The 17,760-nt window shown below is 36.0% G+C and overlaps 1 protein-coding gene and 2 long non-coding RNA genes across 14 annotated transcripts in view; all 3 read left to right on the forward strand.

Moving 5' to 3' along the window:
- The window catches only part of LOC147381363 (uncharacterized), a 28,159-nt gene extending 24,011 nt beyond the window's left edge, over window positions 1-4,148 (forward strand). For all 12 annotated transcript variants that reach the window (XR_015174617.1, XR_015174621.1, XR_015174612.1 and 9 more), the window contains 2 exons: window positions 1,053-1,181; window positions 2,442-4,148. This is a non-coding gene — a long non-coding RNA (uncharacterized LOC147381363). The remainder of the gene's footprint in view (window positions 1-1,052; window positions 1,182-2,441) is intronic.
- A 4,104-nt stretch (window positions 4,149-8,252) lies between these two features.
- LOC147381364 (uncharacterized) lies at window positions 8,253-10,665 on the forward strand. Its single transcript, XR_015174623.1, has 3 exons — window positions 8,253-9,363; window positions 9,463-9,857; window positions 10,326-10,665. It is a non-coding gene; the product is annotated as an uncharacterized LOC147381364 (long non-coding RNA).
- A 1,369-nt stretch (window positions 10,666-12,034) lies between these two features.
- LOC147381365 (serine/threonine-protein kinase TIO-like) lies at window positions 12,035-17,526 on the forward strand. The gene is made up of 5 exons (XM_086430533.1): window positions 12,035-12,160; window positions 12,785-12,910; window positions 15,391-15,703; window positions 16,145-16,333; window positions 16,869-17,526. Exons 3-5 carry the CDS (start codon window positions 15,554-15,556, stop codon window positions 17,112-17,114), a joined length of 585 nt encoding a protein of 194 aa, XP_086286659.1. The 5' UTR covers window positions 12,035-12,160; window positions 12,785-12,910; window positions 15,391-15,553; the 3' UTR covers window positions 17,115-17,526.
- Window positions 17,527-17,760: the final 234 nt, after the last annotated feature.

The raw sequence follows: 17,760 nt of genomic DNA on the forward strand, positions 1-17,760 counted from the left end.
TGTCGTTATAAAATGCAAGTTTCGCCCTAAGACTTCATATATATTCCAAGTTTATAAACCTTAAAAAAATTATATATTTTGTAGTTTTTCATCAACAAAGAATTATCATCGCCGCCCGTAGACGTGGGTAATCTTGTCGAATCACGTAAATCTTGTGTTTTTTTTTTTTTTTTTTTTGCCTTGACGGGCCTCATGTACCACCACCCTCTATTGTGCAGGCGTTTAAATATAGCTTTGTGGAAGAGCATATCGAGATTCGAAGTCAGGACCTGGGGAGCACACCCAGTCCGTCCTTACCATCTCAGCTAGATGCCGATGGGTTGTTTGATCTCTGTTTTGAATCTTCGTAGTTTATCATTCTTGATCAATCTAGGGGCATCTTTCTGCAACAAAAATGACTCGTTCAATTGGATTTTAAGTCACAACAATATTATCTCTTGGCCATTAATACCCATTATGTGACCGATATATCATTGGAGAGCTTTAATTGTGAAGTCCCTTCATTCATTCTTTGTCCTAACTAAGTTGAGTATAGGGATGGACTTCTATTAAAACCTCAAAGGCTAAAACCATTCATGATCACAAAATCCGTGGGCAAATGAATTATCATTAGTACTATATTATCTTTTTTGTTAATTTGATCAAAATTGCTTCTTTAGCACTGAAAGGAAACTGAAGATGTGGGTTTTACGTGAACATCGTGTAAAGCATAAAAATCTTTTATTTGTGAACTAATGTGCTTTGCGTTTTTGTATATCTTTAATTCTTGTTACTATTGCTTCGCATTCCTATTGTTTGTCTACATAAAATCATTATGAGCAACGAATATGTTGATAAACAACTCCTATTCACAGCTTATATATTTAACTCTTATTTTTCTTTTTAGGGGTGCAAGTGTAATTTGCGGGAGGGATTCCTTTGATATGCTAAGTTTGTTTAACACTTGGGCAGGATTCCTTTCAGTTCTTTAAATTTTTAGTGACTTTGTGCATCTTATAGTTTTGTATCTTGTGGTTTTGGTTTTCTAAACTTTTACTTTGTTACTTCTATAGGTTAGCTTATGCAGCCAAGATATCTATTGAGAACAAGTATCTTGGAGGTTCGTCTACTAGATAATGGTAAATTTTGGAGGGAATTTCGATGATTTGCTCTCTTGAATTGAGATTCCATGCTCTTCACTTGTAAGTATTTTTTTTTAACTCTCCATAGTAGTGTCGTCATAGACATTGGTTTATGTTAGAATAGTCCCACATCGCCTAGGTACCATTGGGAGGTGCAATGTATACAGTGGGGGCAACCCTCTTCTTGTAAGCCGGTTTTGTGATGATAAGTTAAGCCCATGGGCTTTAACATGGTATCAGAGCGGGTGACCTCAGGGATGGGTAGGGTTAGTATCTCCAACCCTATGTGGAGGGGGAGAGCCGAGTGTCTCCAGCCCTGGCGCTGAGGGGGAGTGTTAGAATAGTCTCACATCGCCTAGGTACTATTGGGAGGTGCAATCTATAAAGCGGGGGCAACCCTCTCCTTGCAAGCCGGTTTTGTGAGGATGAGTTAGGCCCATGGGCTTTAACAGTTTAACTTTCGGCACCAGCACTTTGACATTTTGGGGTGATTGGGGTTGTATCAAAAGGGAGGTAGTTAAGTATATAATGAATTTAATTTCAAAAATCCTATAAGAAATTCGAAATTTTAATTTATTTTTTGTTTACAAAAAGGTGTTACATATAATCAAATAACTCATTTAATTTTGTAATTTGACTCGGTGCATTTTCAAGTTAAGTTGACAAGTTGGATGTCTTAAGTTTGGGGGCCAAGTACCAAGAAATCCATCTAAGTCGAGTCGACTTAACCAAGCTTGGAGTTGTCTCGAATTTTTTTAAGACTATGATTCTTGTTAATAAAGAAGTAGTTAAAAACAATGGAAGGTGTAAGAAAAGTATATTTAAGCAAGATTCTAAAAGGTTCTAACAAGATAATTTTGCATAATTCCAATAAATAAATAAATAAAATGGCAACTCCATTTCGAAATGTTTGCCGGGATTTTGGCAATCTTGCCAAACCACATAAATATTGTGTTGTTCTCTTTCCTTTTGGTAATCATCGTTTCTTGCACCTGTGTTCTATATTGTCAGTGTGAGTTAATTTGAGGGATCTTTGTGATTGTTGACATGAACAATCCTCATTTTCCTAGTCATTTCTATTTCTTGGGGATCCTTCAAAACTATTCATGGATTAAGAAACAAAATATGAGCGGGCAACAAATTGGAAATATTTAGTGATATTATTTAGAGCTATTGTTGTATGATATGTAGCTATTTTTCGAAAACTCTGCCCTTAGCTTCTAAATCATTGAGGATCCCCTACGTAAATGCTTACAATTGTTATTTGTGCCCACCTCTTCTTAGTCTTGTTATTTTCGTTTTGGTTCTTGTCTTTTACAGGTGTGATCATCACCAAATTACCGTTATAGGTGTGGAAATGTAGCTTCTATATTGAGCTTCAACGAGAATATGGTACAATCTAAAACCTTACAAGGTTTATTGTATTTCTTTTGGGCCCCTATTGATCCATGAGTGTTTTCCTAGTGGTATCCTAAGCATCTATATGTCTTTTCATGTTCTTTGCCTATAGATCCATGAATGTTTGGCTCACTCCTTATAGACCTAATAATTACAAATGTAAACAAGTACATTTTGCGCCAGAATTGGGTGGTTGAAAAAAAAAAAGACGAATTTGGGTGATCATTGAGAAAGGTCAATGGTTTTGTTGCAATGCCCAAACTGCCGAAAAATTGAGAAAGGTCAATGGTTTTATACGAATGGTTATCATTCATTTTCTGAGTTTAGCGTGGATGAATGGGTACATGATGAGGATCTTTATGATCCAAGGAACTCAGAAATGGTAAAAAATGACAACTTTACTTATTGACTATTTTATTCCATTTTTATAATATTATAGCAGCTTTCCTTCAAATTTTCTTTGGTGCGTTTGTAGTTGCATTACCTTCTTGTTCTCATAGGCTACATTTGTTTTATAGCCTGTAATTTTGATGAAGTCAGTTGGACTAAAGTAAGATTTATTATTGTTGTATGATTTATGAGTATTGAAGTGCTATAACATAGTTGCACTGCCATATTAAAACTTAGTACTGCTATTTACTTTATGAACAATCGCATTCATAAAGTTCTGTGACTATTGAAACGTGTAAGCCCCAAGTGGTTTCCTACATTCATACTTATAGTTTTTTTCAATTCTCAAAGTAGTTTTATATAAATTTTTAACCCTTGAACAAGGGTATAGAATATTGAAGGTGCTAACTAGCTTACACTAAAATCTATGGGTGATGATACCATAGACATGCTAAAACCCACAAGTTTTTCTATGTACCTAGGTTTGCTTTCTAGATCATGATTTAAAAAGACATTGTTATGATGCATCTAACGGTGGTGGGCAAGTGATACTTTTAATAATGACCCTACGACAATGTTAAGAATATTTTATGGATATTTTTTTTTCTCTTTGATAGTTTTGAGCAATTAATTCAATTTTTTTTTAAAAGACATTGGAATTTTAGTTTTTAAAGATGCTCTGACTCGTAGCATAGCATTGAAGCAGACTGTCTTTCACATCCAATTGCTGATGTTTTCATCAACTTTGAGTCATTTAGAAGGTCAATGCTCATGTTTATACTAAGTTTTACTAAGTTTGTTTTTCACTTTATACTAAGGAGCCATTTCATTTGAGATATTTGCAGCGCAGTAGCTTCTTCCATGGCAGCTTTGAAACAACCAACAATTAGAAGTGTAGCTATAATAGTTGATACCAGTAGTTGATTGCATATGGCGAATACCAAGATGAGAAAATGCTTAATCACTTAATGGGTCATATGGGAATGTGTAGGGGAATCAGGAAATCTGATCTTATAGAATTAGGAAAATAAGATATTCTTCTTGATTATTTTTGATCACTCTTAACTTTCTAGAATATTCCTGTAATCTTCTACAATAGGATAGTTGGTTGATTATTGTAGATTACTCTTGAATTTCTAGATTATTCTTGTAATAGGATAGTTGGTCTATAAATACCACTATTGAGGCATTTGTAATGATCATCCAAGAATTCTTAATAAATTCAGTTTTTCTACAGAATGTTTTCAGCTTCTATTACACACCCAACCACACACCCACACACGTGTATATATATATATATATATATATTTGTTTATTTCGACCATATAGGCAGTTGACATGCAATTAGTCAAATTTATGTATTCTTGAAATCTATTCATTGTTGCATAATTTCACATTTAAAATATTTTCAGTTTCATTCATCCTCCAACCTTTAAATTATATATGATATAAAGTTGATTTCTTTAATTTTCATTGGACTGTAGTATTTAGAGTATGTAAACAACTAATCAAAAGTTCAAAATATCCAGTGCACGTGTCGTGGTTCTGTATTCTTGTCTCACCCTTGCCACTATAACACAATGTCAAAAGGTGTCTGGAAGAGTTTCTGCATCGTTCATGCTTACGACTTCTGCAAAGAAATAGTTTTTTCGACTTTCGATCCTTGCCCATCACTCAATAGAAAAAAAAGATCTCTCTTTTCTTAGAACATAATCTCGCAAGATTCAAGTCAAATACGGATGTAGATCGGGATAAAGAATTTAGACATGGGTATGGATATAATTGGATCCAGCCCGGATCGATCCATTTTAAGCCCTAATCATTGGATGTCAGATTATTGATAAATTTTGAAATGATATATTCATGCATGACCTTGACAAATAGCTAGTTGTATGTATACCGATTATCTGTTGACACAAAGTAGTCATGTTAATCAATATTTCTCAAAAAAGATGGTATATCAAATGTTGCTCCCCTTGAGTATAACAAGCATTTTTCCCATTGTAACAAACAAATAATTAACTAAGAGAGCTTCTCTTGGCACCCCAACTTTTACTTATTAAAGCCCAATTAAAAAAAATATAAAATATAAAATAAGTAAATGGTTGAATTTTTGGGGACACCCACTAATCGTATGGATATGTGGTCAATCCCTTGATGAATCTACATAAAAAATGTCAGGTTGATTGGTGATGTGCTGTGCATCCATTGATTATGGCAATTGTCTTACAATCGTTGGATTTAAACTCTTTTTCAAGAGGTAGATTCTCCAAGGGATAGACCACACATCCAACGGTCAGTAGGTCTCAAAAAGATTCCACGTGGCATAAGATGGGTGTCATCTTACGATGGGCAATTGTCATTGTACAACTACCGGTAATGATCATATCATGTATGTATATAAAAAGAATAGTAATGCTGCCATCAAATTTGCATATAAACAAAGAAGTATCAGCAGAAGAGCTCACAAAATGAAGTTCTTCAAGAAATCGAGTGAGGCGCATAAACCAAGCACACGTGCTTGTTTGAGGCCATATATGGCCTTAAGAAGTTGACAAACATAGTTAGGATGTTGAGAATCAACAAAACCCTGTGGCTGAGTCATATAAACTTCCTCATTTAATTCACCATGCAAAAATGCATTTGAAACATCAAGTTGCTTGAGAGGCCAATTAAAGTAGATAGCTAGAGATAAAATCAACTATATTGTAGTAGGCTTAACTACGGGACTAAAGGTTTCGGTGTAATCGATACGAGGTTATTGGTGATAACCTCGTGCAACCAATCTTGCCTTGTAGCGGTCAACAATACCATCCGATTTTTGCTTGATCTAGTAAACCCAATGACATCCAACAACATTTTGTTTAGATATGGGTGGAACAAAAGACCAAGTACCCATTTTGATAAGTGCATCAATCTCTTGTGTCATGGCAGGTTGCCACTCAACCACCTTTGATGCTTGGGTATAATTAGAAGGTTCAACGGGTAGAGAAGTGGCAATGAAGGCAAGGGGATAATGGGTAGCAATATAGGTCTTGAGTGTGCGGGTACCACGAAATCGAGTAATCATGTGATGCTTAGAGGTAGTTATAAGTTGAGGTTGGGAAGGCACGACAATGGTAGGGAGGTAAGTGAATGGTGGGATTGATGAAGGTGGGTGGTTTACATTGGACTGAACCATGTCTGTAGGTAGGGACTGAATCACAGCTGCAGGTGGGTTTGGTGAAGGTGGGTGGGTCTCATTGGATTGAACCGAGACATCTGGTTGTAAGGATGGTAAAGTCGTATGGGAGGAAGATTGTAATGGTCCTAGAAATACACCAACCGACGAAACAGTGATGGATGATTGGGTAGTGGGGAGAGTGGCAAATGGAAATTGATTTTCATCAAAAATTACATGACGTGAAATATACACCCAAACACTCGGAATATGGAGGCAGTTATAACCTCTATGTTGCAAACTATAACCAATAAAGACACTTGGAAGTGCAAAAGTCAAGTTTAAGATTTCGATAAGGCCTCAAGTATGGATAACATGCACAACCAAAAGTCTTAAGAATGGAATAATCAGGGACTCGATGAAATAACTTTTCCCAAGGGGTGATGCGATTAAGGATACGCATAGGAAGCCTATTAATCAGAAATACTGAAGTAAGAAAGGCCTCAGTCCAATAAGAGGAAGGTATGTGAGAATGAGCAAGAAGAGCAAGTGTCATTTCAACAATATGATGATGCTTACGTTCTACTACCCCATTTTGTTCTGCAGTGTAGGAACATGTCATGCGATGGTGGATGCTATTGAGGGATAAAAAATTACGAAAGGAATTACTTGTGAATTCACCCCCTCCATCAGTTTGGAGAGATTTAATCTTGGCATTCAAGAGGTTTTCAGTATGAGTTTTAAATTTAATAAAGGTAGCAAGAGCTTGAGATTTCAACTGAAGAGGAAAAAGCCAACAAAATTTGCTATAGTCATCAACAATTGAAAAATAATACCGAAAACCATTATTAGAAACAATAGGAGAAGGTCATGAAGAGAGTTAAGTTGATTTGGAATTCCACGTCTTTGATATGAGTGATCAAGGCGATGGTAACAATCAAGGGCGGAGTGCCTAACTTTGTTACAAATCTGGCAAATAAGACGAGTAGAAGTCGGATTGGTATGTGGTTGTCTAAAATGTTGACCACCATTAGCATTGCGACCTTTTCCATGACCACGACCTCTACTAAATGAGTGAGAGGCCCCTCAACCAGAGTGGTTTCCCCGTTGTGAATGTAAGGGAGAGTGGTTAGCCACAAAGGCAGTTGCTTCAGTTGCATTCGTTGAAAAAAAGTTTGTGATACGAATTTCTTTACTAATCAATGAACCATAGCGTTCTCTCATAATAATAGGTGGTTTTTTATGAGAAACAGAGGTGGCAAATGGACCATATTCAGGTCGAAGTCTTTCCAAGACATGTGACAAGATTAAAGTCATCAACTGGTTTGCCTATAGTAGCTAGTTTATTAGCAGTAATCTTGAACTTGTGTAAGTAATCCATTGCAGAGGTATTACCCATTTTTAAAGTCTGCTTCCATATCCAACGAGAACGTTAATGTAAATTCACTCCAACAACAAGCCAGCAATATTGAGCAAGATCATCATTTATAGGAATGGACAGAAGATGACTCAAGACAACTACACAAAGAACCATTTTCTTCAAAATTAGCGATTGATGACGAAGCAAGAGAATGGATGGATGCCAACATGAGCGAATTATTTGATAAATTTTCTTTAGATATTTATAATGACTCCGAGAGAAAGACAGAAAAAAAAAATACTTTTGTAAACCCATACTAAATAAAGAAGATCAATCACACTCCGAGGATGTAGACCATAAATGGGTGAACCTCGTAAATCTCTGTGTGTCTATTTTATTTTGCATTGGATGCATGATATTCTAACATAACACTTAGGAAAGTTTAGGGGTGAGTCAACTAAAAAGCCAATCGAGTTGACTCAAGGTACATAGTGACGAAGTCAGGGTTTGGGAATAATTTGGTAATAGAAAGCTTCAAAAAAAAATTGGCAAAAGATCGATAAAGTCAGGAAATTGAACATCGGATAAGTTGAATAAAATTTTGAACTATAGAAAGTACGTATTTTATTTTATATATTAAATGAAAAAATAATCTGTTAGTTTTTAAAAAAATCGTTGATTAAGATTAAAGTGATTTTTCAAAAACTACCTGACTTTTTGAAAATATCGTGATTTAGTCGTCTACATTTTTGATAATCATGACTTTTTAAAAAAATCACAGACTATAGGTCTATAAAATTATACAAAACAATCGAGACTGAAACATCTTCTCCATCAAACAAATGGTTGACCTGGTTAAAATTACAATGTAATGCACAGAAAACAATTAGTTTAGAATTGATCCAACTAATCAAGTGGAGTAATTCTTTGGTAATACTTACCAACTCTATTCTTTGGTTGCCTCTAGTCATTTGGTTTAATCATTTTTCATTCTGGGCTAACCATTAGATTGATTTTTCATTTGTCTAAGTGGTCAAACTAATAAATCATTTTGCCATGCTAATGAGAAGGTTGTAAACCAATTCGTCGTAAGATTTACGGAGAACACAACGTATGTGAAAATTTATTGATTTATGGCCCTAACTTGTGTTTTTTGGGTGTATTCTTGATATTTTAGGTGTCCCTACTATGTAGGCCTTTAAATATAGCCTTGTTGAAGAGTATATAGAGATTCGAAGTCAAGACCTAGGGAGCACACCCAGTCCGTCCTTACCATCTCAGCTAGCTCTCGGTGGGTTGTTTGATCTCTATTTTGAATCTTCGTTGTTTATCATTCTTGATCGATCTTGGGGCGTCTTTTTGCAAGAAGAATGACTCGCTCAATTGGATTTTAAGTCACAACAAGATCATAATTTGGTCCATTAATACCCATTATGTGACCGATATATAGTTGGAGTGCTTGAATTGTGAAGTCCCTTCATTCATTTTTTGTCTTAACTAAGTTGAGTACAGGGATGGACGTTTGTTAAAACCTCCAAGGCTAAAACCATTTATGATTGCGAAATCCGTGTGCAAATGGAATTATCATTAGTACTCTATTATCTTTTATGTAAATTTGATCAAAATGGCTTCTTCTGCACCGAAAGGAAACTGAAGATGTGGGCTTTACGTGAATATCATGTAAATCATATAAATCTTGTATCTGTGAATAAATGTGCTCTGCTTTTCTGTATATCTTTGATTGGGATTGAACAGTACAATATTAATTAAAAGTATTATTGGTGACATTGCAAGAACACTTGACTAATAATTTTATATTTTCTACGTAGAGATTTCTCTTGATATAAGGAAATGCTGAAAATTTGTTTGTCCTGGGTGTATACAAGAGGAACTGTGAGGTGGTACTACTCTTGGATCAGTTATACACTTTCTTGGTATTCTATTGCTGGACATTGTTCTTCCGTGGTTAGTAATTATTTCATTTAGTTGCGAGTTCACTTCTTTTCCTTCACATAAGCTGATGACTTCTGCAGGTACGGCTCTTGTTTCCCAATGTGAACTTGATGGTGCTATAAATGGCTCTTTCCCAGAGGTACAATCACGATTGATGACACAAGCACTACGAAAAATTCATTCCTCATTATGCCAGTCCCAAACTCTTCTTATTTTCATAAACCAGGTAGATTTCCTGTTTGTTTAATGGCTCTGAACTAATTATCATTAATTGCACTTGTTCCAATTTCTCTCTTGTACATGAGGGATGAATTGTGTTTATTAGTGTTAGCTGTTGGTTGATATTGATCTATGTTATCCAGGTTAGATCAAGACCACGTGAAGGTTTTAAGTAGGTCCCGACATAGTTGTTGTGAATAATGGTGTCGAAGCTGTGCTTGCACTGCAGAGTCAGAGATATGATCTCATTCTAATGGTAATCTCTTGAATATGAATAGTTCTAGATGTTTTTGAAACTGGTCAACTTTGTTTGACATGTTTTGCTTTCCAATGTTTTTCTAGATATGATCTCATTCTTATGGTAATCTCTTGAATCTGAATAGTTCTTGGTTCATTTTACAAGTTTTTAGGATCAAGAATATCTTGGTCATCATCATGAAAGTCCTAAATCTTAACCAAACTAATTGGGGTACTTGAACCCTGTCTTCTCATGCTGTGCTATCTGGAACCAAGTTTTTCGGTTAAAGTATGTGCCTTCCAATCATCCTTTTTAAGCCTTCAACCTGCACAATAGGGATCCTTCTCATATTGGGTCGATAACTTGTTATTCAAGCGGAGTTCCATACATGTTCTTTGATGGAAGTAGGATCGAGCAGATTTAGCTTGCAAGGGTTGAGAGTTGTACAAGCAAGTTATATTCATAATTGTTTGTAATACCATTCAGGATGTATGCATGCCAGTGATGGATGGTCTTCAAGCAACAAGGTTGACACTATCTTTTGAGGAAAGTGGAAACTGGGATGCCGCTGTAGAAGCTGGAATTGACCGACCCGAGCCTTCTTCAGATTCATTACCATCAAGGGATCAGGTTGAACCTGCCTGCGCCTTTTGATGGGTCCAACTTAAGAGATGCTCTTGATAAAAAAATTGATCTGATAGGATGAACATTAACATCCAATATATATATATATGGGGGCGGATCAAGGGCCATATGTAAAAACATATGAAAAAACAATGGTTTTTCAAAATATGGGTTGGAGGTTTTGGATTGAGCTGGTTTTTTGCAAGGATGGTCACTACGATGAGAAGATCATCCTCACAAAAAATCAGCTCAATCAGAAACTTCTAAATCCATCAAAAGTGATTTACAAATTATTGATAAAATTTGGCAAAAAATTGACGGTCCACATTCTAAATCACTTTTAATGGGGTTAGAAATTTCAAATTGGACTGATTTTTTTTTTTTCGGATGATCTTCCCATCATAGATATCATCCTCACAAAAAATCAGCTCAATCCAAAACTTCTAACCCATATTTTGAAATTTTATTAATGTTACATTGTTTTTACATATGTTTTCTCGTATGTCCCTTGAACCTGACCCTATATATATATGTATATATTTAATTTCTGAATCTTTATTTCTGTTCTTTTCCAATCATCCAAAAAAGAGTACAATTAAATCTATGTTGCGTGGACTTTTTAAAAGGGTCAAGTATCCGCATTGGACGTGTCAGATTTTGCAATACATATATGTTGACTAACGGAATTGGTTATACATATCACAGATGACAGCAAATGCATTGGCAGAGAGCGCAGATGAGTGTCTAGCAAATGGTATGGACTCACTTGTATCAAAGCCTGTCACCTTTAAAAAGTTGAAGGAATGTCTTCAGCAACATATACTATGTTAAAAATCCTTTATAACCATTTTTGGGGGAGAGAAAGGGAGAAGACTCATTTGGATTTTGGCAAAAAATTGTATGTATCTAAGCAGCCCTGTTGTTTACAAGTAGCAGATATTAAATGAGAACCTTAACAACTCTCTGATGAATGCCTGCAGCAGTGTAGGAAAATATTCAATATTATTTTTTGATTTGTGTATTTACCTTCTATTTAGGAGGTTTTTTTTTTCCCACTCCATGTGCTACAATTTAGGACATGGGATCTAAACCACTAAATCTTCTTTACAGTATGATCCATGTGCTGAGAGATGTTTGTTTTAGAATTTATTTACACTAACACATACATGGATGAAATTTTAGTACTTGCTATGAACTGATTAATTTTTTTGACAGTACATGATTAAACCAGTCAACTCTAATTGCCTGCCACATAGTTTTATCAAGCGATGACTCATATCCACCTACCTTCCTCACTAAAATAAACAAATTTTGGAATGTCATTATTCTGCAGGTTGCATACTGGCTACTGCAGCATGAGGTCAGTGTCATGATGGCTGCTTGTGATACATTCCGGTTAGGAGCCGTTGAGCAGCTTAGGACTCATGCACGTAGACTCCTGGTAGGAATCACACTGTCCAATAATGTTCAACTTTGGGCCTCTGTTGGCCCAAGGAGGAGAAATTTGTAAATGTTGTATTTGTTGCAATCTTGGTTGTACTGAGTGAATCGTAACCAATGTACTGCCTTTTCTCCAGATTCCCATATTTGAGAAGGGCTATGAAAAAAATCCCGCAATTGTTGCAAAGGAAGCCATCCAGGAGGCTACTCGCAATGGTTCAGATGTTGTTCTTGTAGATATGGCTGGACGAATGCAGGTATCATATTAACTTCTAGAGAGTTCCATGATATTCTCCTCATCATCTATACCTAACCCAACTATGGGGAGTGAGCAACATGAATCCTACATTCCCATTCAATTCTATATAAAGCTATATCTTCTGTTAAGGCTTGTCTCTTCGGATCATATGCTTGCTACCTTAATCTCAGATATTTTGGGATTGCTACAACATAGATTAATTCATGTTGGAGGGTTATTTTTGTCTGCGTCATTTAAATATGTGGCACGCATTTAGATGGGACTAGGAAAACCAAACACTTGATGGTTCTGAACCTGATCACCTTTTGCCAAATTGCCAAATAATTGATCAATCTCTAATCCTAACCTTCTCTATTGACATTTTTCTGTGAAAATAGGATTATTATGATGATCAAGTGAGGTATATTTTGGACATAGAAGACCTGACTAGTCTTAATGGTGGTGTCGTTGCCCATGTATTTGCCACGTGTCCTGTCTCATGGACTGTTTTTTGCCGTGTATAGGACATGTTCTCTTACTGGAATTAGCGCAGTTATATCAGTTTGGTTCTTGCAACATTGCAAATTTGTTTTGTATAGGTATGTTGAACAATGTAAGTAAGAGAAGTATTTTATGTTCTCAGGATAATGAACTATTGATGAGAGCACTCTCCAAGCTGATCTACCTCAACAAGCCAGACCTGGTCCTGTTTGTCGGTGAAGCACTGGTTGGGAATGATGCTGTGGAACAGCTATCAAGGTTCGATCAGGTTAGTATTTGTAATTAGTTTGGTATTATTGTTGTTTTGTAAATTTGCATGTAGTTTTTTGGTACATGCCAGTCACATAATCCTTCAGAAGCACATTTCTACTTCAGCCACCTACCACTTATTCTTTGTCACACATCCTCACCAATATCTCCATCTTCCTAGTGGTATCCTAAGCATCTATAAGCCTTGTCATGTTCTTTGCCTACAGATCCATGAATGTTTGGCTCACTCCTTATAGACCTAATAATTATAAATGTAAACTAGTACATTTTGTGCCTGAATTGGGTGGTCGAAAGAAAAAAAAAAAGATGAATTTGGGCGATCATTGAGAAAGGTCAATGGTTTTACATGATGCAGTGCCCAAACTGCCGAAAAATTGAGAAAGGTCAATGGTTTTATGCGAATGGTTTTCGTTCATTTCCTGATTTTAGTGAGGATGAATGGGTACATGATGAGGATCTTTATGATTGAAGTAACTCAAAAATGGTAAAAAAATTGACAACTTTACTTATTGACTATTTTCTTTGATGCATTTGTAGTTGCATTACCTTCCTGTTCTCATATGCTACATTTGTGTTGCACCCTGTAATTTGGATGAAATCAGTTGGCCTAACGTAAGATTTATTATTGCTGTAAGATTTATGAGTATTGAAGTGCTATAACATAGTTGCACTGCCATATTAAATCTTACTACTGCTGCACATCATTAAATAGAATGTCTACCATCTGCCGTGGTTATGGCTGATTATTGTAGTATGTTAGGAAGCTGGACTCTAACCTTAACTTCTAACTCGAGTACAATGTAAACTGAACATCGTAAGAGTGAAACCATTGTATGTGCTTCCTTCGACCTTTTACCAGATTGCATGCCCATATTGGATTGTCGATATCAAGTAACACCTTGAACCATTCAAGAATTGAGAAATATTTAATGTAGTTCTCTGATTTTTCTTTCATAATTGGAAAGGTTTTATGTGTTTGAGTTATTCAAAACTAAGTTTGAGGAGGTAACACCGAAGTCGGGGTCAAATCTTAGGTTTGTTTCCGAATTTGGCACTTCAAGGATTCCAATATGACCATAATAGATATCCTTTTTTTTTTTTTTTTTTGTGAGGCAGACTAATTAGTAATGAATATTTAGTTCTGAGAACTGGTATTCTGGACTAATCAGCCATATTGGTTTCAAGTTATGGTTGTCTTACTTGTATGAACTGCAAGGTAATGCCTAAGTTCCTGTATTGTAGTGGTGACTTCCACCACGTCAAGGTGACACTCTACCGCATATGAACTTGACCTAAAATTGATCAAACTTCCCTTCTAGGTGATTTCATTATATATATAGTTTAGTTTTAAAAAAAATATGTGTATTTAATATGCCAACATGTGTATTTCCAGCCCCATTGGGCTCGTTAAACCCAGAAACTCAAATTTGGACAGAATTTACTTGAGTAAATTAATTTACCTTATGAACAATCCCATTCATAAAGTTCTGTGACTTTTGAAACATGTAAGCCCCAAGTGGTTTCCCTACACTCATACTTCTTGTAGTTTCTTTCAATTTCTCAAAGTAGTTTAATATAAATTTTTAACCCTTGAACAAGGGTATAGAATATTGAAGGTCCTAACTAGCTTACACTATGGGTGATGATACCATAGACATGCTAAAACCCACAAGTTTTTCTATGTACCTAGGTTTGCTTTCTAGATCATGATTTAAAAAGACATCGTTATGATGCATCTAACGGTGGTGGGCAAGTTCTACTTTTAATAATGACCTACGACAATGTTAAGAATATTTTATGGATATTTTTTTATCACTCTTTGATAGTTTTGAGCAATTAATTCAATTTTTTTTTTAAAAGACATTGGAATTTTGTTCTTGTTGCTGGTCATACAATAATTCAAATTTTAGTTTTTAAAGATGCTCTAATTCGTAGCATAGCATTGAAGCAGCCTGTCTTTCACATCCAACTGCTGATGTTTTCATCAACTTTGAGTCATTTAGAAGGTCAATGCTCATGTTTATACTAAGTTTGTTTTTCACTTTATACTGAGGAGCCATTTCATTTGAGATATTTGCAGCACAGTAGCTTCTTCCATGGCAGCTTTGAAACAGCCAACAGTTAGGGTTGTAGCTATAATAGCTGATGCCAAGTAGTTGATTGCATATGGCGAATACCAAGATGAGAATATGCTTAATCACTTGATGGGTCATATGGGAATGTTTTCAGCTTCTATCACACACACACAAGTGTATATATATATGTTTATTTCGACCATATAGGCAGCTGACATGCAATTCGTCAAATTTATGTTTTGGAATCTATTCATTGTTGCATAATTTCACATTACAATATTTTCAGTTTCATTCATCCTCCAACCTTTAAATTATACATGATATAAAGTTGATTTCTTTAATTCTAATTGGACTGTAGTATTTAGAGTTTGTAAACAACTAATCAAAAGTTCAAAATATCCAGCGCACGTGTCGTGGTTCTGTATTCTTGTCTTACCCTTGCAACTATAGCACAATGTCTGAAGGTGTCTGGAAGAGTTTCTGCATCATTCATGCTTACGACTTCTGCAAAGAAACAGCTTTTTCGATTTTCGATCCTTGCCCATTAGTCTTCTTCTAATGATACTATGGTGACGACATCCTTACAACCACATTGTGCAGCGGCCATGCTAGCTCTTGCAGCTGTTCTATCCCTTGAAAGTGGAGTTCCTTCTGAATCCCCCGTCTCTGAAACTGCCATTCCTTTGATCCGTCCGACTTCCACACTATGTGGCCTCGTAAGTATCCAATCCTCAAATGAAGTAATTGCTAACCAGAATGGTATGCTCTCATATTGGCATGGCCTTAGAGATGGGTGTGTTGGTTTGATGGAAATCAGACTTAAGTGGGAAGGGCCATTAGCCGTTCAACAGGCATGTGCAAATGGTATACCTCATCTCCTTATTTGTTTATTAGCTGACAATCTTCAAGAATTAGATGGCTCAAAGGATCAAGTTGGGTTATCACCTAAAGGTGTTGTATGGACTGTTTCTCCAATATGTCATTGTCTTTCTTGTGGAGTTACTGCTTTCCGTGACTTCATCGACCATGACTTCATGGCCCTAATTCTATTTACTGATTTGTTTGAAAGCTAATGATATTATATCTGAAGAAAACATACATTTATGTGATATTGACCTTTAACAAATGTTGTTGATCTAACATTCTCATCTCTCCAGATTGGCAACGCTGTGTACCACAATGACCTGTTTAAGAGGAAACTCGGGAGATCCATTCCGCTACTCATTAATCTTCTGTTTTCAGTGGAAGAAGACAAGTCCAAAGCAAATGCAGCAGGTGCCCTCAGTAATCTTGTCCGTAACTCCAGCAAGCTCTGTGAAGATGTTGTTTCTAAGGGAGCGATACAGGTCTGTCAGTTATGTACATTCTGCTTTCCAGTCTTAAATCTGTCAGTTTAATCTATGTCTTAAACGAGCATGGGGTGGCTTTTTGGCCTTCGTGTGGTGGGCTGTTAGCCTCAAATGTTATTAACAAACATGGAGATTTGATGGCTTGTCTAAAGTCCATTGACTTGCGTCTCTCCAGTACTAATGCTTCTCACATAAAGCTCAAGTTTTTAAAAAGTCTCTCAATCATTTTTTCTTTATCCACCATTATAAATCTGTCACCTAAAAACATTTCTAATTGACGCTACACAGACTATCATGCATTTCAAATTTACTAGTTTAAGTGAGGAAGGAGTTAAATGATCTTAATAACATTCATTTTAGCTATAAACGTTAAATGGGAGGAAAATTTTATTTATTATTATTATTTTTTTGTTTGGGGAGGGGGCATGTTCGTGGTTAACCAGTTAAGGCTTTCGATTGAGCCTACAGCCTAGAGTATCATACATGACACTAGATTCCTTGACATTTTAACTGCATTGTTTGCTCTCTGCAGGCTTTGTTAAAGCTTGTCTCCGACTCTTCAACTGTAGCTTTGGGTCTGAGTAGAAGGGATGCAGTAAATGGGTCACCTCTAAAGATCACTCTCTTCTTATTAGCGAAAATGTGTGCCCACCCTCTATGCAGACAATTCCTTCACTCATCAGAGCTGTACTCGATTGTTGGACGCCTTAGACAATCCCCAGATGCAGCAATTGCCAATTATGCTTCTCCCATTATCAGTAAAGCAGCTGAATCCTAAAACTAGTAAAATGTGCTCAATTCCAATCATTGATGCACTTCATCACCTAGATTGTATAGAAATATATCTGGTACAAGGATTATCCTTGTAACTTGTCATCTTCTTGTAAACTTTGTGATCAAAGTCTTGCACCGTACAATGCAAAATGTCTTGTTTCATCCTGTTATCGTTACTATGTAACAGGTTAATTCCGTTCTCTCAGGGGCAGAGGATGCATATCCTGTTTTCCGGCAAATAGCTTCCAGAGGCAGGGTAGGCAACTTCGGAGGAAGATGTGGCTTCAAAAGCTCAGGTTGAAGCTGATGGTTGGAACGGCATTCCTTGCCCTCATTATAATAATATGGCTAATGGTCTGCAGAGGATTAAAATGTTGATTGATATATAGTAATAGGGAGCACACTAGATTCTTGCATATTTTTCCGTTATTTGGCCTTTAATCTATTTGAACATTTTCTGAAATTTGCATTAGTTTGTAGGAAAGAAAAAAAGAGCTGCAATCCAGAATGGTGTTCTGGTCCTATAACCACGTTAGGTGTCAACAGGGCACATTTTTTCCGATTGTAATGATTCATTTTTTCAATTTATAAATGAAGAAAAAATAAATTTTTTTTTAAAAATTATAAATCCAAAAAAACGACTGTCTAAG

This window comes from Akebia trifoliata, unplaced genomic scaffold (genome assembly GCF_017979445.1).
Source record: "Akebia trifoliata isolate Shusen 1 unplaced genomic scaffold, ASM1797944v1 Contig00533, whole genome shotgun sequence".
Lineage (NCBI taxonomy): Eukaryota > Viridiplantae > Streptophyta > Magnoliopsida > Ranunculales > Lardizabalaceae > Akebia > Akebia trifoliata.

Coding starts and splice junctions, on each gene's coding strand:
- LOC147381365 (XM_086430533.1), top strand. CDS start 15,554: ATGGTGACGACATCCTTACAACCACATTGTGCAGCGGCCATGCTAGCT. Junction 15,704..16,144: donor CTTCCACACTATGTGGCCTC/GTAAGTATCCAA, acceptor TCATCTCTCCAG/ATTGGCAACGCTGTGTACCA. Junction 16,334..16,868: donor TTTCTAAGGGAGCGATACAG/GTCTGTCAGTTA, acceptor TGCTCTCTGCAG/GCTTTGTTAAAGCTTGTCTC.